At 38.4% G+C, this 23,179-nt stretch overlaps 1 protein-coding gene across 5 annotated transcripts in view; it reads left to right on the top strand.

The window, feature by feature from the left end:
• Ahctf1 (AT-hook containing transcription factor 1) overlaps positions 1 to 23,179 on the top strand; it is a 64,421-nt gene that overhangs the window by 24,575 nt on the left and 16,667 nt on the right. For all 5 annotated transcript variants that reach the window (XR_004123941.1, XR_004123939.1, XM_031391056.1 and 2 more), the window contains exons 13-30: positions 480 to 570; positions 1,362 to 1,451; positions 2,448 to 2,588; positions 3,280 to 3,384; positions 4,656 to 4,749; positions 6,707 to 6,830; positions 6,970 to 7,026; positions 8,720 to 8,866; positions 9,352 to 9,539; positions 12,036 to 12,180; positions 12,263 to 12,394; positions 13,486 to 13,636; positions 13,807 to 13,957; positions 14,527 to 14,634; positions 17,102 to 17,294; positions 18,557 to 18,760; positions 19,553 to 19,970; positions 22,004 to 22,103. Coding sequence is in view for 3 of the 5 variants with exons in the window: in XM_031391056.1 (XP_031246916.1) it covers positions 480 to 570; positions 1,362 to 1,451; positions 2,448 to 2,588; positions 3,280 to 3,384; positions 4,656 to 4,749; positions 6,707 to 6,830; positions 6,970 to 7,026; positions 8,720 to 8,866; positions 9,352 to 9,539; positions 12,036 to 12,180; positions 12,263 to 12,394; positions 13,486 to 13,636; positions 13,807 to 13,957; positions 14,527 to 14,634; positions 17,102 to 17,294; positions 18,557 to 18,760; positions 19,553 to 19,970; positions 22,004 to 22,103 (2,639 nt within the window). In the remaining 2 variants the exon portion in view is untranslated. The remainder of the gene's footprint in view (positions 1 to 479; positions 571 to 1,361; positions 1,452 to 2,447; positions 2,589 to 3,279; positions 3,385 to 4,655; positions 4,750 to 6,706; positions 6,831 to 6,969; positions 7,027 to 8,719; positions 8,867 to 9,351; positions 9,540 to 12,035; positions 12,181 to 12,262; positions 12,395 to 13,485; positions 13,637 to 13,806; positions 13,958 to 14,526; positions 14,635 to 17,101; positions 17,295 to 18,556; positions 18,761 to 19,552; positions 19,971 to 22,003; positions 22,104 to 23,179) is intronic.

The raw sequence follows: 23,179 nt of genomic DNA, 5'->3' as shown, positions 1-23,179 counted from the left end.
CCAGGCTGGCCTCGAACTCAGAAATCCGCCTGCCTCTGCCTCTCAAGTGCTGGGATTAAAGGTGTGCAGCACCACCGCCCAGCGAGACTCTATCTTAAAAAGGACTAAGAATATCTAGCTCAGTGGGAGTGCTTGTGTCCTAGGCTCCAGTACCACTAACGAGTGTAGAAACAGCACGAGTTTCCTTAGCCAACTAGTTAGCTTCGTTGGCCATGGCATACAAGGCTTCTCTGGATGTGGGGCCCACCTTCTTACAATGCTGCCTATTGCTTTGGTTTTCTCACTGCTCTGTTCAGGTAGCCTCAAGCTTGGGACCCTCCTGTCTTATCCTCCTAAGTGCTGTAATTTTACAAATGTGCTTTTATTTTATATTATCTCTGACTACAGCCAAATGTCATAGCTGTTTTCCCACCTTTCACTGCCTCTGATTTCAGAGTGTCTTTTTTTTTTTTTTTTTTTTTTTTTTAAACACGGTTTAGGAAGAACAATTAGAAGCTATATTATCAGCAGCAATTCAGACAAGTTCCTTGGGACTTTTGACTGGTTACATCAGGACATGGATAATAGAAGGTAACAGTTTCACTTTGTATTCTTAGTTACAGTTCAGGGTTTTACTTTTTATTTAACCTTTATGCATGAGATCATTTTAAATTCACATAAAGTTGTAGGGCAAAGAGTGAATCTGATGCTTTATACCAGTCTCACCTGAGTGGTGCAGTCTAGAATACAAACCTCTTGTGCATTTGTCCCTGAAGATGCATTCAGTGTGAATGTTTTATTCATTCTTTACTTGAACATAAACATACTCTGCCCATGTAATACGAAAGAACATTATGAACATTTGAAAGAAAGCTTCCTGTTTCTTAATCATTTCGATTTTATTTCAAAACAAAAGATGCTCACTTATTTTAAAAAAAAAAGTTGTTATTACGAACAGAGGTTAGTGCTGAGTACTAACCAGTATTCCAGAGACGGTTTTATAGCTTAGTGGGATTTAGAGAAATACAGCATTCTTGTGTTTTGAGTTGTGTGGGGGTTTCATTTTGTTTTTAAGGCTTTCTTTGTAACCCCGGCTATCCTGGCACTCATTCTGTAGTCAAAGTTGGCCTTTTTTTAAGATTACTTTCTAGTTTGTATATATTGCTCCTCCACATGACTGTTCCTGCACCCTTTTCCAGTTGTGTACCTTGGGTAGCACTGCCCTATGATGAGGTGCATGGGATCCATTTGGTAGAAGTTAGTGTTAAATTCATGAACTTGGCCTTCCTACCAGCCTCCAACTACAAAGTTAGCAATCTTCATTTCAGAGTTAGTAATCATTCTTTTTTTTTATCTTTTTCCTTTCTTCCAATACAAATAAGAACAACCAAATTCTGCTGCTAATCTCCGATTTGTTCTTGAGTGGACATGGAATAAGGTGGTTCTCACAAAAGAAGAATTTGATAGGCTTTGTAAGTATTAAGTCTGTATTTGGGGTAAATTTTAATAGTTAATTAATCTTGATGTTGTAATCACAGATAGAACATTTGTTTGAGACAAGGTAGGTGTCAGTAACCTCAGCAGTTGTGAACCTCACTAGTTCAGTGGTTCTGAACCTGTGGGTAGCAATCCCTGAGGACAGCCGACCTTTTCACGGGAGTTACATATCAGATATTTATATTACAATTCATAACAGTAACAAAATTACAATTATGAAGTAGCAACAAAAACAATTTTATGGTTGGGGGTGGGTGAGTCACCACAATATGAAGGACTGTATTAGGAAGGTTGAGAACCGTTGCTGTAATCCATGCTTGCCCTGGACTTCTGGTGAACCACCTTTAACCTCCAAGTGCTTCCAGGCATGAGCTACCACATCTGATTCAATCGCAGTAGTTTTACTATTTGAGAATGTAGAGTCTTAAGATTTACAGTCCTAGAAGAAAACATTTATATTAAAAGTATATATTAAACAATTTTTAACCAAAGCTTTTTACTGGAAATACATTAATTAATAAGCTACATTATGTGCCGTCACACCAGGCTATAGATCAGCTGTTGTTGCAGTTTTAAGTGTTTGTGCTGGTTAATGGAGACCTTGTGTTGTGAGGTGATTTTGTTTTTGATTTTGTTTTTAAGACCTCTTATAATTCAAGTGCAGATAAAGTATTAGAAGAAAACTAGAAACTGATTTGAGGGACCCAGAAATTAGGATGTCATGCTTATTAACGTAAACACACATCTTACGGCATGTAGCCGTTCTGAAGATAGGGTGCAGACCTGTGTAGACCGTAGTCTTACATTGACTCTAGTTTTATATTGAAAACACCTGTGTTTCTAGCATATAAATTCTAAGTTCTAGCTTATATTTGTAAAGTCTGTCATTCTTCGAGTAATGGGACCTAAGAAATATGCACATGAATTGTAAATTACTGTGTTGAAGCTAATGTTGTATTTCATCCTTGGAGGTGTGCCGCTGTTTGACGGTTCCTGTCGCTTCATCGACCCACAGACCATTCAGTCCATCCAGCAGTGCCATTTACTGCTTAGCAACCTCAGTACAGTTTTAAGCTGTTTTGCAATGGAAGCCCAGGGTATCACTGAGAGAGGTGTGTATAGTATACAAATGAGTGTTTTATTAAATTTTACTTAATTTACTTACAGTTCTTGTTTACTTGGTAAGACATTGTATAAAAGAGGAAATTCGCAAAAGGAGAAACATTTAACTTATGTGTATATATGTAGAGTATATGTGAATGTGAGTGCATTCTTGCCATGTTGTATGGATGACACAAGGCAACTCTGACTGGTTCTTTTTGTCTACTTTGTGTGTATCCTAGGGATTGAACTTAGGTCTCCTCACTTTTTTAACAGGTACCGTTACACACCGGACCATCTTAGTGGCCTTAGAATTTACTACCAGTAGAATTTAAAATTTGAAGTTAACATGTATTTATGTATTGAAAGAAGTGACTTGTTTTTTTGGTTTTTGTTTTTGCTTTATTTTGCCATTTCAACAAAGGAAAAGGTACAGTTTCACTTAAAGGCCTAATTTGAGTAGTCTGTTTTCAATCTGTTTTAATTGCATTTTGCATGAAACCGCTAATTGTGATTTGCATAAAAATACCTATTTTAGTCAGTGAGTTATCTTAACATTTTAGAGATTTGCTTAACCTCACTGTGGTTCAGTGTATACTAAATACAGATTAAATTATATATGCATACTGTTGATTATTTTGATTTGTCATTTGTGGTTGATAAAGCAAAAGTTACATAGACAGTATTAATTCTTTTTTCTAGGACTGGTGGACTTGAGCAATAAGCATATGGTTACCCAACTTATCTGTCAGTATGCACAAATGGTTCTGTGGTTCTGTCACTCTGGCCTTTTACCTGAAGGCTTAGGTAAAGTATTTAATATATGAATATCTAGTGAGACATCCTAACTCCATAATGTTACTGTTGGCTTCTGAGCCTTTATACTATATTGTCTAGTCTTCATTCTCTGTTTTTGTATCTTCATTGCCTCACAGAGGCTATGTATATATTCATTGGATTAACATGTACAGTGAGAGCAAATTTAAGAAAACATGGCTTCTAAATATGTCACTCCCTATAACTTAGATCATGAAACTATGTTTTTTATAACCTAATTTACTGATGTCTTCAGTATTTCTAGTTTGAGAAAGGGTCTCATTATATGTCCCTGTCTGGCCTGAAACTCATGGAGACAGGTCAGGCTAATCATGGTTTCACCCGTCTCTACCTCCTGTATGCTGGGACTCCCTAACATGCCTAGCATGTGTAATCTCTTAATATGGCTGTCTGTCTTTTTCAAAACAGAGTATCACTATTTAGCTCTAGCTGCCCAGGAATTCACACCAGATCCACCTGCCTTTGCTTTTAGAGTACCAGGATTAAAGGTTATTGATACTTGTCATCAATTAAGTGTCTCTTTTAATCTAGTAATATAAATACTGAGAGTTAGAGGCTTGAGAAATCAGTATAAACTTTTATAGAGTTGTAACAAAGACCCAACTCCTTGTATTTCTGAGAAGCACAGTAGATTTTACTTCAGTTGCTCTGTTTACTGCATGTGCAACTGTTGTCTTTATACTTCACTTACATTCTCATCTGGGTAAATAGTAAATATTATTTATTGGAAAGTCTCTTGTGCCACAGGAGTAAAATTACTAGGAGTACTTTCTAGGCTGTTAAGATCTACCGAGCATCCTCGTTACAAACTTCTTGTGTTGATTAAATTTTAGCAGGACTAGGCCAGATGGTGTGGTGCACATCTTTAATCCTAGCACTTGGAAGGCAGAGGGAAGCCTGGTCTACAGAGCGAGTTCAAGGACAGCCAGAGCTGCCTAGAGAAACCTTGCTTCAAAAAAACAAAAACCAAAAAAGGCGTGGTGGTGCACACCTTTAATCCCAGCACTTGGGAGGCAGAGGCAGGTGGATTTCTGAGTTCGAGGCCAGCCTGGTCTACAGAGTGAGTTCCAAGATAGCCAGGGCTACACAGAGAAACCCTGTCTTAAAAACAACAACAAAAATAAATTTTAGGAAGACTAAAAATTTATTAAATAATTACAGTAAAGTCAGTTATGACCTTAAGTTTCGAGATATTTTGGCAATATTGCTAACTTTTTCTCCAACTTTAATAAAACCCCCAGATGATGCTCTGCAGCTGTCAAGACTACGCTACAACTACCCTGCAATTCAGAACTACTATACAAGTCGGCGGCAGAAGTGTGAGCGCTCACCCAGGTAAAGGCAACCAGCCTGACCAGATATTCACTCTCACATAGTCATGTATTGTCATAACTGACATTAACCTGATTCTGTACTTTTTTATTGAAAATAATTTTTTAGATAAAACATTTAAAAAGATAAAATAACAAACCTGCTTAGGACACATATAATAAATGAACAGAAAATCTTAAAAAGCCAAAATCAACAAAACAAGAGACACACACATTGACAAGCACAAAAATCCCCTAAAAAGATATAAGTAAAAGACTGTAGGGTAAGAAGAAAATGGACAGACAAAGCATCACGAGTCAACAAGTGCCATTGAGTTGACTTGTGTTAGCTGTCTACTGCTGGGCATAGGGCCTTGCAGATGATATGAAAGTATGTGTAGGAACCTTAAAAATTCCACCAAGAAACTTCTGTAGCTGCATTCAGCAAAGTAGCACGGTACAAAATTTATGCACAAAATCACTAGCCTTCCTATATATAAAGGACAGGTAAGAAAGAAATTGGGGAAACAGTGCCTTTTACAATAGTCTCATAAAAGAAAATATCTTGGGGTACTCTAATCAAGAAAGTGAAAATTTTGTATAATTAAAACATTTAAGATACTGAAGAAAGAAATTAAAGATTCAGAAGCTAGAATGGTCTCCCATGCTCACTGATTGGTAGGGTTAAATAGTAAAAATGGCATCCAGTCTAATGTCTGCAGTTTTAAACTAGAGCATACTATCATATTTTCTAAATAAGATGATATCCATGAGTGATTTTTCAGAGGAATTTGTAGAATGACAGTTCTGCCTCGAAGAACTATCATTTGGAAAAAAAGATTGAAATCTTCTACTCAGCAAAAACCTGAAAATATATGAATTTGTTATTTTTAACAGTTTTCAAAACTTCAGTCATGTTTTTTTCTTCTTATTTTTTTATATTTTTCTCATATAAGTTAAAGAATAGCCTAATTAATTGCTTTGAAATAATTAGGGTAGAAGGAATATTTAGAATCTGATCCCGTCTCTGGGATTTACAGTCTTCTTCCTCAGGTTGGAGTGAAAGAATTGTAGAAGACCAAGTAACATTTAGGGTAGGATTCACAAACACCGATTCTGGGTGTCTTAAGTCAGATTCTCCTGGGAATGAGCTGTAATGGTAATACAGTGAATTTTGGACTTCACAGTGCATTAGTGTAACTATTCTAGGATAATGAACATGAATGTGGGAAGTTGATGGGGGTTTTGGTTTTATATTTTTTATTTTGTTGTATCTTCAAACAGTGAGTTGCTCAGGGTGTTGAATTAACTGTGGCTGACCATCACTTTGAACTTGATTGATTCTCCTACCTCAATCTTACATATGCTAAGATTTACTCTGGTTCTAATCATACATATTCTAAATTTGGTAGCTGTTAATTTTGTGTGTGTCCTTTGGAGGACTTTTCTACATTTTCCGATGCTTTATTTGTAAGCTACAATATGAATATAAAGTAATGTATAGGGCACTTGGTATATGTCCGTCTGACTCTTCCGACTGTTTCAGTAACTAGAAACTGTTCCTGCTGTTGATAACAGTAGGGGAGGAGATGGGCAGGAATGAAACCTGTGTGTCTCATTGTAAGTGCTCAGAAGCACATAGCTGAATGAACACACCAGGATTTAGCTCTGAGCTGGAACAGAAATATCTTACTACCTGGGGCTACTAATAATTCATTCAGAATGGTAGAAAATAGAAGAGTCAGCCATTTTGCTGGTTTGGTCCCATTCTTTCCTTTACTGGCTGGTGTGGTAATGACTGAACTTAAGGATATTTTTCTGACCAATGCTACTTTTATTTCTACAGTCCCATGATACTAAATGAAGTCTGTTTTTCACCTGTCTTTTGATAATTTTATAGTTTTTAAGCATTTGGTGCTTACTGTTTTGATATCAACAGTTATCATTAATGCAGATTATTTTTAACATCTCCCATGTTGCAGAGGGAAGTGGAACCACGACTGCTTGTTGATTGATGGATTAGTCTCTCAACTGGGAGATGAAGTTGAGAAGTTGTGGAAACGGGACGAAGGCGGCACAGGAAGATATCCTCCTGCTAGCATCCATGTAGGTCACAGTGACACGGCCTTTTACAGAGTGAATGGAGGGGAAGAGCTGGCGGTTCATGCTGGACATAGGCTAGGGAACATGAACATGAAGAAAAGACTAGAAGATGCACTGACGGATTTATCTTTCTCTTTTATAGGCATTACTTGATATATATTTATTAGAAAACATTACTGAAGCAAGCAAACATGCTATTGTATCCTTTAAACTTTATTATTTGTACATCACCAAAATTCTAGTAATAGAACTCTCAAAATAGCTAACCTCAATCTCATGAAATGTTTTCTTTTTTTTCCCTACTTAAATGTGTATTTTTTGTGTGTGATTCTTTTAAGATTTATTTATTATTTCTTTATTACAAGTACACTGTAGTAGCTGTCTTCAGATGCACCAGAAGAGAGCGTCAGATCTCATTACGGGTGGCTGTGAGCCACCATGTGGTTGCTGGGATTTGAACTCAGGACCTTTAGAAGAGCAATCAGTGCTCTTACCTGCTGAGCCATCTCACCAGCCCCTTAAATGTGTATTCTTAACTCAAAATTAGTGGACAGGCTCAGATGGCTGATAATAAAAGTACATGAAAATTACTATTTTAGGCTACTTATTCTTGGAGTAGTAACCATGCCTTTTATCAAATTATCAAATGTGTATAAAACAGGCTGCTCTTGAGACACGCAGTTGGGATGAGAGAAGTCAGTGCATGAGTGGTGGGCCAGGCCGTGGGTTTCATCTCCAGCTTTGGAAGGAGAAAGTGGAACTTACTCAGAGTACTGCTGGAGCAAGCTCCATTCTCAATGGAGTTAATTTAAGTGCTGAAAGTCAGTAACATTGAAAGTTTACTAGGGAACTGGAGAGATAGCTAAGTAGGTAAAGTACTTGTTATATAAGCATGAGGACCCGAGTTTAGATTCCCATCACCCATGGAAAAGCTAAGACAGTATTGTCTGCTTGTAGTCCCAGTGTTAAGGAAGCAGACATCAGAAGCCTGGATTCTATGGCCTTGCAGGCCAGTCAGTGGAGTCACGTGGTCAGATCCACGTTAAATGTGAGAGAAAGACTTGCTGGGGGAAAAGAGTGAGCAATATCTGAGCTATCAGCACAGCATCTAACCTCTGACCTCTGTCCGCATGTGAGTGTGCCATAAGCACATGGATACATACACTCATACGGCATACGCTCACACACACACATACCTCATGACCTCCGTCTGCATGTGAGTGTGCCATAAGCACATGGATACACACTCATGGCATACACTCACACACAAAGTCGTTTTTAAACTTAGCTTAACACAGCATTAGGCATTATTTGAATCCTGTGCCTCTTATCAAATTGAAAAGATAGTCTCCTGCAGTTTAGGTTAACAGTTTAGGTTAGATATGAACATCAGAAAAGAGCAAGTCTCATATCTTGATCTGTATCTTGTGGCAGTGTTTGTGCTAAAGCCCTTTTAATGTCGTATTATTTGTCATAATTTATATAAGATGTTTGTTGTATTTGCTTAAGCTGCCAGCTTTGCCCAATAGAGTTTGATCTATAACTTTTTAAAAATTTACTGAACAAGTTACTTGAATTTACTATTTGTTTTAATGAACAGGATGGGTTTTTTTTGTTTTTTTGGGGGGGTGGTTTTTCAAGACAGGTTTCTCTGTATAGCCAACAGGATGTATTTTTGTTCAGTCTTTTTTTTGTGGTAAAATATAGAGGGTAAATAAGGTTGGCAGGGACTCCTTTTGCCCATGTTTAGTAAACTGGATCCATCCCTGATATCCCTAATGGCCTTGTAAGTTTTAAGTTTCTTAAACCTTGTCATTCTACATTCTGCTCCATACTCTAACTATATACATGGTTTTTCTTTTGTTATTGTCCTTAATGCTTTTTTTTAAAAGACCATTTATTTGCTGCTTGATATTATGTATTCCTTTCCAAATAAAACGGATACCCCTATTGAATCTTTCCCAACTGCCTTTGCTATTTCTTGGGGCCAAGTTAAGCTAGTTCAAGGATTTTGGCTGCTAGATCATAATGACTATGAGGTAAGTACCTCACTAGGGTGTAAGCTTTCGTAGGTTAGTATACCAGAAAATGTATAACTAGGTTAATTTTGACATAGGATGCTGTCTTTGTCTAGAAGTAATTCAAGAACTCACTGTAAGCAACAAGAACACAAGTTCATAAACTCGGGCTACTTGCTATTTAAAGAATGAGTCATGCAGGTGGATGTTTGGGAATGGTGCAACAAGGCTGTTATGTTAAAAGATTTGTTTGGGTTCTGGTGTGAGCCAAAGAAGACAAAATTAGTTGATGGGTATGAAATTGGTGAAGAAGGATTCTATATAGGAGGCCTCAAAATATACTATTTCTGATAAACCTTGGGTCTTTGACCTCTTCCATAGACTAGATACTTTTACATTTACACTTAACTAATTTTGATTTCTTAATACTACTTGCCTTATTTAGCCAACTACCTTGTCTAAATACTAAAGACTGTATTTATAGTTAACACTTCATCATTTTGCAGAATGGTTTAGACCTTCTGTTTCACCCAGTTACTGCAAAGCCTGCATCGTGGCAACATTCAAAGATAATTGAAGCCTTTATGAGTCAGGGAGAGCACAAACAGGCTCTCCGGTATCTTCAGACGATGAAGCCAACAGTGGCCAGTAGCAATGATGTTATCCTTCACCTCACTGTTCTGCTTTTTAATAGGTAAGTACATCTTGAAAATAGAAGCTCTTGCAGGCAGTGGTGGCGCATGCCTTTAATCCCAGCACTTGGGAGGCAGAGGCAGGTGGATTTTTAAGTTTGAGTTCCAGGACAGCCAGGACTACACAGAGAAACCTTGTCTTGGGGGAAAAAATGGAATTGATGGAATAGATAGTAAAAAATATATGTAATCAGGTGATGTGGCATGTACCTATAAACTTATGGAGAATTATGACCAGCCCTGGATACATGAGACCCTTTCTCAAGAAAACAAAAATACATAATTTTACATTGGTCACATTATCTTATAAGACAATACATGGTGCCTTTCACCAAGTAAAGAGTGTGTGCTTGGCTGAGACCAGCGACTACTTAGTATCTGCTGCTTATTAACAACATAAACTGTCTCTTGCATGAACAGATTAGGTTAGGTGTGGACTTAAGAGCAAGTGTCCTATCTTAATGCTTAAACCAGATTTGAGCAAATATTTTTCCCTAGAGAGCTTTTGTTTTTATTTGTGTGTTTGTGTGTGTGTGCTTTATATGTAAGTATGTATACATACCACGTGTGTGCATGTAGAAACAAGAGGTCATCATCAAGTGTCTTCCTCTATTGCTGTATAATGAATATTCCATAGACTGGACATTCAAGGATTCATTTCTAGCAAGCCAACACTATCACCACCATCAATCACTGACTTCATAAGTGCAGAATAGAGTGACTCGATGTTGTTAAAAGTTGGAGAACATTACATCAATGAAGATGATTGCTTTTTTGAGAGTAAAAACTACTTTGAAGAAAGTAGCTTTTTTTTTATTAACTTATTTCATTGTGCAAGAAACTATTCCTAAGCACTCTGCATTTCTCATTTCTGAGTAAGAAGAGAGTAGCCACCAAAGAAAACAAACTGCTTTACAGTGAGTTATTCAATAAAAGTTCAGGGCAAGTCCTGTCGTAAGCACATGATTACTTAATCTCCCCCAGATACCTGCATCTCTAATCCAAATGTTTATTCTCTGTGTCCTTGAACCATAGTAGTTATATTTGGGGAATCTGAACTTAAATATAAAAGGTTAGGCCACATAGTAATCTTTCTAGCATTCAAGGATTGGTGATTGGATAATCATGATTAGAAATAGCTGATAGTTGAAATTGTTTCAATATTTCAAACATACAATAACCCCCTCTCTGAGAATATGCTATGTAAGTGAGGTAATCCTGTGGCTTTTAACTACTTATATTAATGATACTGCTAGTAATTATGCTAAATCCTTAAAAATGCTACTGGGACCAATCTGTAGCTCAAGCCAGCAAAAGCGCCTGTCTGTCAGGCAAGCCTGATGAATTGGGCAAAGCACACATCGAGGAAGGAGACTCCATAGTTTGGACCTCCACATCACATGGACACGTGCCATATATGCACATGTTCACAGAGTGATAGGGGAGATGTTGTTCAGCAGCCATTTACCAGGGCATAGTTTGTAAGAGGATAATCTAAAGTAAACCTCTAAAACAAGTCTGTTAGTGGGATTGAGTTGAACACTGTATTAAGTTCTCTTGCTGTGATAAAACACCATGACCATGGCAACTTACAGGAGAAAGTTTATTTGGGCTTGTGCTTCCAGAGAATCATCATGGCAGGGAGCTAATTATCAAACTTACTTCGTCTGGCAAGGCCTCTCCTAACGGTGCCACCAGCTGGTGAGCAAGTGTTGATCCGTGCGTCTCTGTGAGACTTACTCAAATCCCCTCAGACACAGACTGTACCTGATGGTGGGAACTCTTGAGTAAGAAGCACTGCTTCATTTAAATGGAGTTCCTTCTCCCAGAAAACAGTTCAGAGCTTCCACTTGATGTCTTCAGCTGTTACCCAAGTTTTCCACTTAGACCTTGGTTTAGATCAGCCGAAGTCACCAACTTCCAAGCTATGCTCCTTACTTCCCCCAATACATTGTTAGTGTATACACACACGTCACACACACACGTCTCCACAATTTTGTTCCAGTGTTGTTTGTCCTAAGTGTCACTACCACAATATCCTGACTTTTCCATGTCAAACCACACAAACTTTCAGTTCTTTTTGCATGTTAGCTTCTACTTTGTGTTTCTGCTACATAACACTTAAATATTAGAAAGCTGCTTAAAATTGAGGTTCCCAGATACAGCCAGACATAATGGTACATGCCTTTAATCCCAGCACTGGGAATGCAGAGGCAGGTAGATCTCTGGGAGTTCAAGGGCAGCCTTGTCTACAGAGTAAATTCCATAACAGTGAATTCCAGAACAGCAAAAGCTAGAGAGTGAGATCCTGTCTTGGGCGGGGTGGGGATAGTACTGGGGTGCGCAGTTGTCTTTTTGACCTTAGCAAGACTCACTGTGTATCAGTATTAAGTAAACTTTCAAGTGTTTTTAGTTGCACGTGTGATTATCTTCTGAGACTCTAAGCAGGTGACTCTCCCACGTTACATGGCTTTTTGAAACTTTGGTACTGATTCCAGATGCATGGTTGAGGCCTGGAACTTACTGCGACAGAACTCAAACAGAGTAAATATAGAGGAATTACTGAAGCACGCTTACGAAGTTTGTCAGGAGATGGGCTTAATGGAGGATTTACTGAAGCTACCATTTACAAACACTGAGCAGGTAACCACTGATCAGTATAAACTTAAAAAGGAATTTAGGGTAAGCTGATAGTTTATAAAATCTTTATTTTTTTTCTTCCTAGGAATGTTTAGTGAAATTTTTACAGTCCAGTACCAGTGTTGAGAATCACGAATTCCTTCTAGTTCACCATTTACAGCGTGCCAATTATATTTCTGCTTTGAAACTAAACCAGACTCTGAAGAATAATCTCATGGTATGATTAATGTTGTCTCATTGTATGAAGCAAAATAATAAGGGAAACTGAAACCTTTTTTACTTATTTTACAAGAGCTTACAGTTTAATAACCATTTTGTTTTACATCATCCTGAACTTGAAGGACCTGCCATGGTGTGGTTATTATTGAGAACTTAGTGTTGTCACTTACACTTTTTGCATGTGCCATTATATTCAGATGGGTCCACTCACTGAGAAAATGAAAGGAAGACCACTAGAGAGGAGGAGTTGTACAGAACAGAGAACACTGACCTTCAGAAATTGGACTGGTTCTTAGCTTGTTCTGTGCCTTTTGAGCCTTGCTTTCCTGATGATTGTTGAGAGCTTGTCTGTCAGGTTGCCATGTCTAGCATGTGCACATCCAGGGATGGGCCTGACTGAAGCATTGAGAGAATGAAGGAAATAAGCAGAGATGAGACATAGAAAAGCTAGGATCTGCCGGACTGGGCTCTCTTATGGAGAAGCCACAGCCCCCTGGAAGCTCAGCATGTTTATTATATGCAGTTTAAATGGGACGGCAGGGCTACTACATATAGCTGAACAGGGAAGCTTGATTACTACATATAGATAAACAAGGAATAGGGTTTATAGTGTACAGCTAGATCAAGGAAGGCAGATTTATTTAATTTTGGTCGGACAGTCTTCGGGTCAAGTATCCAGAGGAAGAAAGCTACATTTTCTGTACACAGTGTTAACATCCACAAATGGACCAGAAGAAACCTTTGCCTCTACAACTAATGTATATATGTGTCAGGGGTGTTTCCCATTTTCCGGTGTATGAGGCATTTTGTCTTGACATGTCTGTGGCCATGTCAGCAACACAAGTTCACTCAGAACTAACCCAACTTGGACAAAACGTGTTACATTGTTAGTAGAAGTTGTGAAGTGGCAGAGTTTGGTAGTGGGTATTTGGGATGTATAAATGTGTACGCAATTAAGGAGGTATATGAAATCTGAAGTGGAAAAATGTAGATAAAGAAGAAACTAGAGGACATTCATAATTAAAATTTCAGGAATAAATCTGTAGCAGCAACTAAAATTAAAGCTTTAAATTATAATGTATTTAATAGAGTGATCGTGACCCTCGATTGCGGGAGAGATCGGTGACTCGGAATTCTATATTAGACCAGTATGGGAAAATCCTACCTAGAGTCCAGAGAAAGTTAGCTGTTGAGCGAGCTAAGCCTTACCATCTGTCAACATCCTCAGTTTTTCATGAAGGTAAGATTTCATTGTCAAATGCTTACACTTGGGCTAGGGAAAATCCTGAGTGATTCCTTCCCTTCCTGGAGTCCTCACTATCATTTCCTTGCTTCGTACAGTTAATTGCCTTTCTTTTAATAAAAACCATATTAGAGATACAACTGAGTCCTGTATTTTTATTTTTTAAGTTTCTAGACCCAAACCATTATCAGCATTTCCAAAGAAAGCTGTAACTGGAACAGTGTTAACAAGATCTACGTTCATCAGCAATGTGTTATCTAAAATTGGAGAGGTGTGGGCAAGTCATGAACCAAGAAATGGCATCTCACTTTTTAACAGGTATTCTTTTAATTAACTTTAAACTTTTTATATTTACTAACTTGTGTGGTGGAGGACATGCGTGTCAGAGTGTGTGGAGGTCAGAGGTCTATTTACATGGGTTGACTTTCTCCTTCCACCACATGGGTCCTGGGGAATCAAAGGGGGGCAACAGGTCTTTGTTTGTATAAATATCAATTAAAGTCCTGCCACACATACCCTTTTCTGAGCTGCAGTGGTGTTCCTCAGTGAACCTTCATTGGTAACAAGTTTATTACCAAATGTCAAAAAATGAAAACTTCATTAAGTTATCTACTTTGTTAAAGAAATTGTTTTGTCATTAAGTTTACATTTTACTTTTGTTATTTGTGGGTGCTGTGTGGTAGAGATCAGAGAATTTCCCAGTCAGTTTTCTCCCATGTAAGTCTACCTGCTGAGCCTTCTTTTTGACCCCACTTCAGATTTTCAAATGACTGTATTTATTGTTATTTGGCAACACTTCAGAGAGATACACAAATGTCTAATTTCATAGAACTTTGCCAGTAACCCATGTGACACACAATTTAAAATTGAATATTTTTTCTTTGTAGTCCTAAAACAGAACAGCCATCTCCTGTACTACCCCGTCTGCCACATCCCGAGCTTCCTGAGGCATTTGTCGGAACACCAATTTCAAATGCATCCCAGAGAATTTCTAGGTGAGACTGTCTTGACAATCTTGAAAAAACAGTAGTTATCTTAAACAGGTGATATTTTAAATTCTTTAAGCATTCATTTGAATACTTTCTGTTCTAATTTGGGAGTATAATCATTTTATGAAATTATAAATCAAATTATACTTAACATTTCTGTTTACTTACTTCATGTGGCCTAGTGAAAATAAGCAAACTGTATTAAAGCCCTGAGGAAAGCAAGCTGTCAAACTTTGCTTTGTTGACCACTAAGGATGTTGAAATCTTGGTTGACTAGGTGACAGTTTCTTCTGGGCCTTGGATGCAGTAATAGTTGATCTTATCCAAGAAGTTAATTCTTAAAGTAGTCTTAAGATAATGAAATTGTGCCAGGCAGTGGTGGCGCACTCCTTTAATCCTAACACTTGGGAGGCAGAGGCAGGTGGATTTCTGAGTTCAAGGCCAGCCTGGTCTACAGAGTGAGTTCCAGGACAGCCAGGGCTATACAGAGAAACCCTGTCTCGAAAAACCAAAAAAAATACATACACACACACACACACACACACACAAAATTGTGAGGCTGGATGTTGCACATGCCTTTAATTCCAGCACTGGGGAAGTAGAAACAGGCAAATCTCTTGAGTTCAAGGCCAAGCTATTTTACAGAGAGGATTCCAGGACAGCCAAGGCTTGTTATACAGAGAAACCTTGTCTCAAAAGACAAAACAAACAAAATGAAATTGTGATTAAGTGTGTATTTAAGAATATTGGGTCCCTGAACTGTACTCAATACTCATTACTAACAGAACATTTTTTATTCCTGAACAACATCTACTCATTACAAATTTTCCCTGTTTTGTCAAAATTATACTTATTAATATTAAAATTGAGTTTTTATACTAAGAATAAGGTACTTGGCATTAAAAAAACAGTTGAAATCTGAGATGTTTGGACCTTTTATAGTTGGGCATATTCTGAAAGTTTAAAAAGGCTTTTTGGACTGAATTTAGTTGGATAGATTCTATTATCCCATGAGATGATGGGAAGTTGATGTGAGTGAATGTGACTGATGTTTTGTCTTTTCCATTAGATGTAGTTGTTTCCAACAACCCACTGCCTCTGTCCCCTCTACCTTAGTAACAGAGTGTTGAACAGGAGGCAGTGAGAACTCTGGAGACAGCGTCTATGGGCTTCAGGTCTCCAGTGTAATGAGAAAGCTAATATTAGCTCGGAGGACGGAGCCTATTAACTGTGGTTACATGCCTTTTCAGAAGATGGATGCATTTCCCAGTTCTGTTTTCTATACTGATTTTGAAGAAGTGGTACCAAATAGGTACTGTCACTCAGCCATGGTGTTTTCACAGGCTTACATGGTGCTTTTTGTTTGTTTTGTTTAGGTATATACTAGAAAGTCCATTGTTTGGATCACACCAAAAAGTTGAAGAAATCCCAATACCTAGTGTGATGCTTAGCATTTCCTTTATATAACATTTCTTAATCAGAAATACTTTTTTTCTTATATTTTTGGTTGTGAGCCTGGCCTTTAAAGGCTGAGCCATCTCTCCAGCCCAATACTTTTTTTCTTGATTCTTTTTTAAAAGAATAATTTTAGTCATTGTGTGGAAATGGTTTCTGCAAATATTTCCTCACTGAGTAGCAGTCAAGTCGATGAGTCAGCTAGGCTTTCTTATTTCTGGCAGCCTCAACGCTTGTCGCTTTTCTAAGCATTTTCAGCTGAGGTTTCCCTTGCATTTTGGAGGAACTAAATGATGCTGTTTTTTTGTTGTTGATGTGTTTTGGGTTTGTTTTTTGAGACAGGGTTTCTCTATGTAGTCCTGGCTGTTCTAAAACTAGCTCTATAGAGCAGTCTGGCTTCAGATCTGCCTCCCTTTACTTCCTTAATGCTGAAGTTAAAGTTGTGCACCACCACTACCCTGTAAGTTGAGCGTGATGCATGCCTATAATCCTACCACTTCAGAGGCAAGGCCAACAGGCTCGAGAGGTCAGGGTCATCCTTGGCCACACATACACAGACACTATTCAGTAAAACACTGAGAACAGCTTATGCAAGTGGTCCACCAGATACTGTGACTTGAAGATGACCTTGAAATTTAAATTATAGGTAAAGTGAAGGTGAGCAACTAACTGGAGCTCTTTGTTTTAAATTGTTACCTACAGTTCCTAGTTCTTTTTTCCTTTTGAAAGAATGTCAGACTTTTTGTTTGTTTTTTGTTTTTCAAGACAGGGTTTCTCTGTGTAGCCCTGGCTGTCCTGGAACTCACTCTGTAGACCAGGCTGGCCTTGAACTCAGAAATCCTGCCTCTGCCTCCCAAGTGCTGGGATTAAAGGTGTGCGCCACCACTGCCCGACTTATGTCAGATTTTTTAAACTAATGCTGGCAGTTTATTACATTAATATACTTTCTTAAGATTAGGTTTACATCTTATGGTATTTAATAGTGCGCACACAAATATCTGTTTCTATTCAATTACAGATTACTGGATTTGGTTGTTCATCCTAATCCCCAGCCTTCTCAGTGTTTGGACTTTATTCAGCAAAGTCCCACAAGATCTCCTTTGTGTCTGCTCTCCAGTTCATTACCATTAAACTCACAGTTTAAAAGGCCACACCAGAATACCTCCAGGCCTTCAGAGTTACTTTTACTTGAGACTCCTCTTATAGTTAAGGTTGGTATTACCTGTCTAGTATCCTAGGGGATCAGCATTGCTGTCAAGTAGCACATAGAAGTTAAGCTAGTTATAGCATAACTCTGGGTATTCAAATGTTTTAATTTTAATTCTTATGGTTATATTTTTTCTCTCCCTTTGATTTATTTTGTTTTGTTTCATTTTCAATTTTTTCAAGACATTTTCTCTTGGTGGCACTGTCTGTGCTGGAACACAGATCTGCCTGCCTCTGCCTCCTTTGCTGGGATTGATGGTATGCGCCACCACTGCTACCTGGCTATAGTTATATTTTTAAAGTACTGTGTTTTTACTTTCTTCATGACTGATTAAGTTTATACTTTTCTGCTTAATATTAATAATGCTTAGAAAATAATGCAAGTCTGGATATGATGATCATAAATTGTCCTTTTAAAATTGCTTTTGTGTTTTTGAATTGTTTGTATGTATATAATTGTTGTTGATCCTCATCATGTTTGTATTTTTTCTTCCAAATACTTACTATGTTGGTGTTTTTTCTTGCAAATACTTTGTTTTTAGGCTTATTTTCACTTGTTTCACTTTGAGCTACTATTGACAGGTGATCTTTTAAAAGGCTTTTATTCTATTGTCCTTCATAAATTTTACTAAGAAGAAAACAAACCCAAACTTATAGTGACGGGTAGCAGTTAGCATATACATTTTTCATTTTCCAAGTATTTTTGCATATGGTGCCTTAGTTCTGATGTTAGTTTGATTCTGCATGAGGGTTTTCGTTAGTTTGGTTTGTGGGGGTATTTTTGGTTGGTTGGTTGGTTTGGTTTTTTTGGGACAGGATCTCACTAGTCACCCAGGCTGGACTAGAACTTAGATGCAGCTCAGAGTGGCCAAGAATTTGTGATCCCCTTGCCTTAGCTTCCTTAGTTTTGAACCACTACTGTGCCCAGTTTCTTGTGTAATAATATGGAATAAGTCTCAGGGTTTATATTCTCTGTGGCTAGAATCAGAGGAAATTAAAACAGTTTATTTATTTTTATTATTATTATTATTTTTTCTCTTTGAGCAGGGTTTCTCTATGAAGCCCTGGCTGTCCTGGAACTCACTCTGTAGACCAGACTGGCCTTGAACTCAGAAATCCGCTGAAATCCGCCTGCCTCTGCCTCCCAAGTGCTGGGATTAAAGACGTGCGCCACCACTGCCTGAATTACTCTCTGGAATTACTGTCTGCACTTGTGTAACTTACTTATAAACACTAATACTGGGCTTCTCTTTGCTCTTCATCATAGAAAGCTAAATCTTTGGCTCTGTCAGCTACATCTTCTGGATTTGCCGAGTTTACTCCTCCATCCATCCTTAGGTCTGGTCTTCGAACAACACCTTTAGCATCTCCCTCTTTGTCACCTGGGAGATCTCTTACTCCACCTTTCAGACTTAAAGAAACTAGGATTTCATTCATGGAGGAAGGCATGAACACACACTGGACTGATAGAGTAAGTTTAATAAGTATAACTGAGGTTTTTTGTTTTTTTTTTTTTAATGAACTTTTGGTGGGTAGTCTTGAAACTACAAAGCAGATCTGAAAGAAACCTTTAGAACATGGGCTAAGCCAATATGTATATCTTCTATAGATTAAGTAAAATACTGTGCGTGTTCATGCATGTGTATGTGTGTGTGCGCGCGCGCACTCCTCGCAAGCGCTCCTGTCCTCCTTTATTATTAAAAGGCTGAGAAACTACATATTTGGATATTTGGTGACATTACCTGATAGTTTGGTTTTTGTCCAATATCTTGTTGCTTTTCTTGCCTAATTGGTTAATATATTGAAAGAATGTCTGTGGAGTGCTACTCTAGTTAATATTAATAGAAATCTACCCACTTGATCATTTTTTATCATCTATCCTGTACATTGTATTTTGTTTTAATCAGTGCCAAATTATTCATTAGAGAAATATTAACAAAAATAAGTTTTAGTTACATATCTAAAGAAAGTTTCAGCCCTTACTCCTGCTCCTCTCCCTTGCCTCTTGTCCCCTTTCTCCCCATTCCCTTCCCCATCTCTCCACGTGGTCATGGCCAGCCCCTACTTCTCTACTCTCTCCTTCTCTCTGCCTTTCTCTGCTTCTACTACCCTCTTAATTCCCCTCCCCATGCCCTAAATAAACTCTATTCTATACTAAAAAAAGAAAGTTTCAGAAAGTAGGAAGTGTGGAAAGGATGAGTGGGTGCGGTTCATGTGGACACCGGGGGACTCTGGGGCTTTCATGTGCTTTTCCTAATTCCAGGCTACAGATGATCCAAATGCAAAAGCGTTTGTCAGTACATCTTTCCATAAATGTGGACTCCCAGCAGCAACTGAGTGGATGAAGACCAGTGATAAAAATAGATATTTTCCTCTGGATGTCCCTGCAAAGGGCCCTCAGAAAGTGGTGGCAGAATCACTGGATACCCACTCAAGAGAGGTAGAGAAACTGGATGTGAGCAAAGAAGACAGCACTGCCTCCACCAGGTCAGACCAGACCTCTTTAGAGTATCATGATGCACCATCCCCAGAAGACTTCGAAGGTGGTGTTTTTGTGTCCCCCAAGCCAGCAAGTTCTTCCACTGAACTAACTACTAATTCAACTCTACAAACAGAGAGGGATAACGATAAAGATGTGTTTAAGTCCGAAGGTACTCCTTCAGCTGTGGAGAAACAAATAGGTAGGAATTCTTTGTGCATATTCAAAATTGTCATTGTTACCGACAGTAAAGTTTAGTAATAGAATTTCTAATTCCTACCATAGCAAAGTGTCAAGACTGAATAACTTTCTCAATTTACTAGGTCTTAGACAAGGTAAGTTTGATTTCATCTTATGAAAACGGCTTGCCTTCTTTCATATTTTCATAAGCAGGTAAGACATTTGATGACAGCTTGTATGTGTTGCCCTTTTTATTTCTTGAAAAATTTGTTATTTTTCAATGATGAGGATTATTTGCTTATTAAATATTTTATGTGCTGTAGTAGAAAATCACCTTCTGCAGCCCACAGTCTTTTCTGGCTATTGCCTATCAGTAGTGCACTAATGCAGTACTTGCCTGTGCATCTTACAGAGTGTGGTGGACTGTATTGGCAGACACTTAAAATGCAGCTCATTTCATATTGTTCCAGGGTGTGGAGCCACATGAGCATCAGAGAGGGAGACTTGATTAGAATCAGTGGATCAGATGTCTACTTTGCATTATTAAAAAAAGTTTAAGATTTATTCATTTATTTTATGTATATGAGTACTCACTATAGCTGTACAGATAGTTGTGAGCCTTCATCTGGTTGTTGGGAGTTGAATTTCGGATCTCTGCTCACTCCAGTCGGCCCCAGTCACTCATTCCCTGCTCGCTCCTGCCCAAAGATTTATTATTATAAATAAGTACACTGTAGCTGTCTTCAGAAAAGGGCATGAGATCTCATTACAGATGGTTGTGAGCTACCATGTGGTTGCTGGAATTTGAACTCAGGACCTCCAGAAGAGCAGTCAGTACTCTTACCTGCTGAGCCATCTTGTCAGCCCACATTATTAAAATTTTATTGAGCAGTTTAGGTAAGGTACTTCCTTAGGTCTATAAAACTAAATTCATACAATAAAAATCTGTCATCTGAGCCAGGCAGTGGTGGCGCACGCCTTTAATCCCAGTGCTTGGAAGGCAGAAGCAGGTGGATTTCTGAGTTCAGGGACAGCCAGGGTTACACAGAGAAACCCTGTCTCTGGGGGAAAAAAAAATCTGTCATCTGGCTGGGGATGGGTGTAGCTTAAGTTATTTACCTAACACGTATCAAAGTCCTGGGTTCAATCCCCAGCACCAAATTAAGCACATAGTGTAGGACTGTAATCCCAGCACTAGAGCCCAAGAGCCAAGGTCAAAGTCTTCCTCAGCTGCATAGCAAAAACTAGCCTGAGATATTTGAAACTCTGCTGACCCACCACCCCTCCCTTCTAAAATGTGTCATAAGTAGATTCTCTTTGGTGTTTATGGCCTAGGCGGAATGAAGATTTCATAACAGCTGAGTGAGTCTACTTAGATTGGGATGTCTTAGCAAACATAGACATTAACATTAATTGTTCTAAGAACTTTAGGGTTCTTATAAACGAAAAAAAAAAGTGTCTGTGTTGTGCAGGGTTGTTTATTGTTTATTTTTTGTTTTGGTTTGTTTTGGTTTGGCTTTTGTTTTCCAAGACAGAGTTTCTCTTATGTAGTTCTGGCTGTCCTGGAGCTCTCCATGTAGAACAGGCTTGCCCAGTAATACATTTTTTTTTAAGTGCTGTATTCCACTAAAATATTTAGATGGTCACTATTAATAAGGATGTTCATAGCAGTATCTTTATTAGTTATTTCTGCAATATTAAGCAGTCTCAAATAGAAATCTTCTGGTGAGATACCAACATAAACCATAGAGTGAAATAGATTCAGTTTGAAATCTCAACCTTTAAACATGGTTTGTGTTCTGAGCTAATTGTGAAGATTAATGCTACGGTTTTGTTTTCCACTACCTCCTTGGATGTTGAGAATTGAGTTAATTTAGGGAGACCTGTTACACCCACCAAAAGGGAGAAGTGGGAAGTTAAGAAGGGCCCTTAAGCTAGGCTCATATAGTTAGAAGGAAGTGCTAACAGCCTGATACCAAGGAATTAAAAAAAGAACAAAAGAAGTAGGTCCAGTGATTTCTGTAAAGACATTGACTTCATCTGTGTGGCTTACAGGCTTGGGAGATGCTGTGGTGGAAGCACTTTCAGAATTCAGTCAATTAGACCCTGTTCAAAGAGTTGAAGCTTCTCTTGGTGTGTCGTCAGTCTGTGAAGGGTAAGCTTATGGGGACAAAGGAGGAGGTTGGAGACACGTAGAGCTTGTTGGTAAGAATGTACTGCTGAACCGGGTGGTGGTGGTGCACGCCTTTAATCCCAGCACTTGGGAGGCAGAAGAGGCAGGCGGATTTCTGAGTTCGAGGCCAGCCTGGTCTACAGACTGAGTTCCAGGATAGCCAGGACTACACAGAGAAACCCTGTCTCAAACAAACAAACAAACAAAAAAAAAACAGCAAAACAAAACAAAAAAATGTACTGCTGAGGCTAGTCATGGTGACATACACCTTAATCCTAGCACTCAAGAAGCAGAGGCAGGCAGATCTCTACAAATTCAGGGTCAGCTTGGTCTGCAGAGCAAGTTCGGGACAGCTAGGGCTCTGTTAACACAGAGAAACTCTGCCTTGAAGGAAAAAAAATGAATAAGAAGAAAAGTGTGTACTGCTCTTCCATAGGATCCAAATTCAGTTCTAAGTACCCACATTGAGCATCTCAAAACTGCCAATAATGCCAGCTCCAGGGGATCTGATGTCTCTGGCCTCCTCAGATCTCCTTACATACCCACTCACCACCCACATACATACATATTTAATATAAATAGGGTTGGAGAGAGGCCATCATTTACAAGTACTTGCTGTTCTTTCGTAGTGCCCAGTTTCTGTTCTCAGCATTTGTACATATAAGATGCTTCACAGCTGTCTATAAACTCCAGTTTTAGGATACTGAGTTCAGGTCCTCAGCATTTATATAAAATGATAGTGTATGCAACAGTTCTGGGCCTTGTTTGTTCATCAAACTAGATAGTCACTGAGTTCCAGGTTTAATGAGAGAGTAACTCAAAAAATAATATGGAAATCTTAGAAATCTATATCAAGCAACATACAAAAGACCCAAACATGATTTTGATAGTCATACAAAAATATGCTTAAGAAGTGCCCGCAAAGCCAAGGTGTACTAGGTGATGTCCATCAGTCTTGCTGTCTGAAACATGGTCTAGTTAGGTATGGTGACTGTCTTAGTCAGGGTTTCTATTCCTGCACAAACATGACCAAGAAGCAAGTTGGGGAGGAAAGGGTT

Source organism: Mastomys coucha, unplaced genomic scaffold (genome assembly GCF_008632895.1).
Source record: "Mastomys coucha isolate ucsf_1 unplaced genomic scaffold, UCSF_Mcou_1 pScaffold1, whole genome shotgun sequence".
Classification (NCBI taxonomy): Eukaryota; Metazoa; Chordata; class Mammalia; order Rodentia; family Muridae; genus Mastomys; species Mastomys coucha.
Note: the sequence above shows the minus strand (reverse complement) of the source record. Positions and strands in the feature narration are given on the sequence as shown.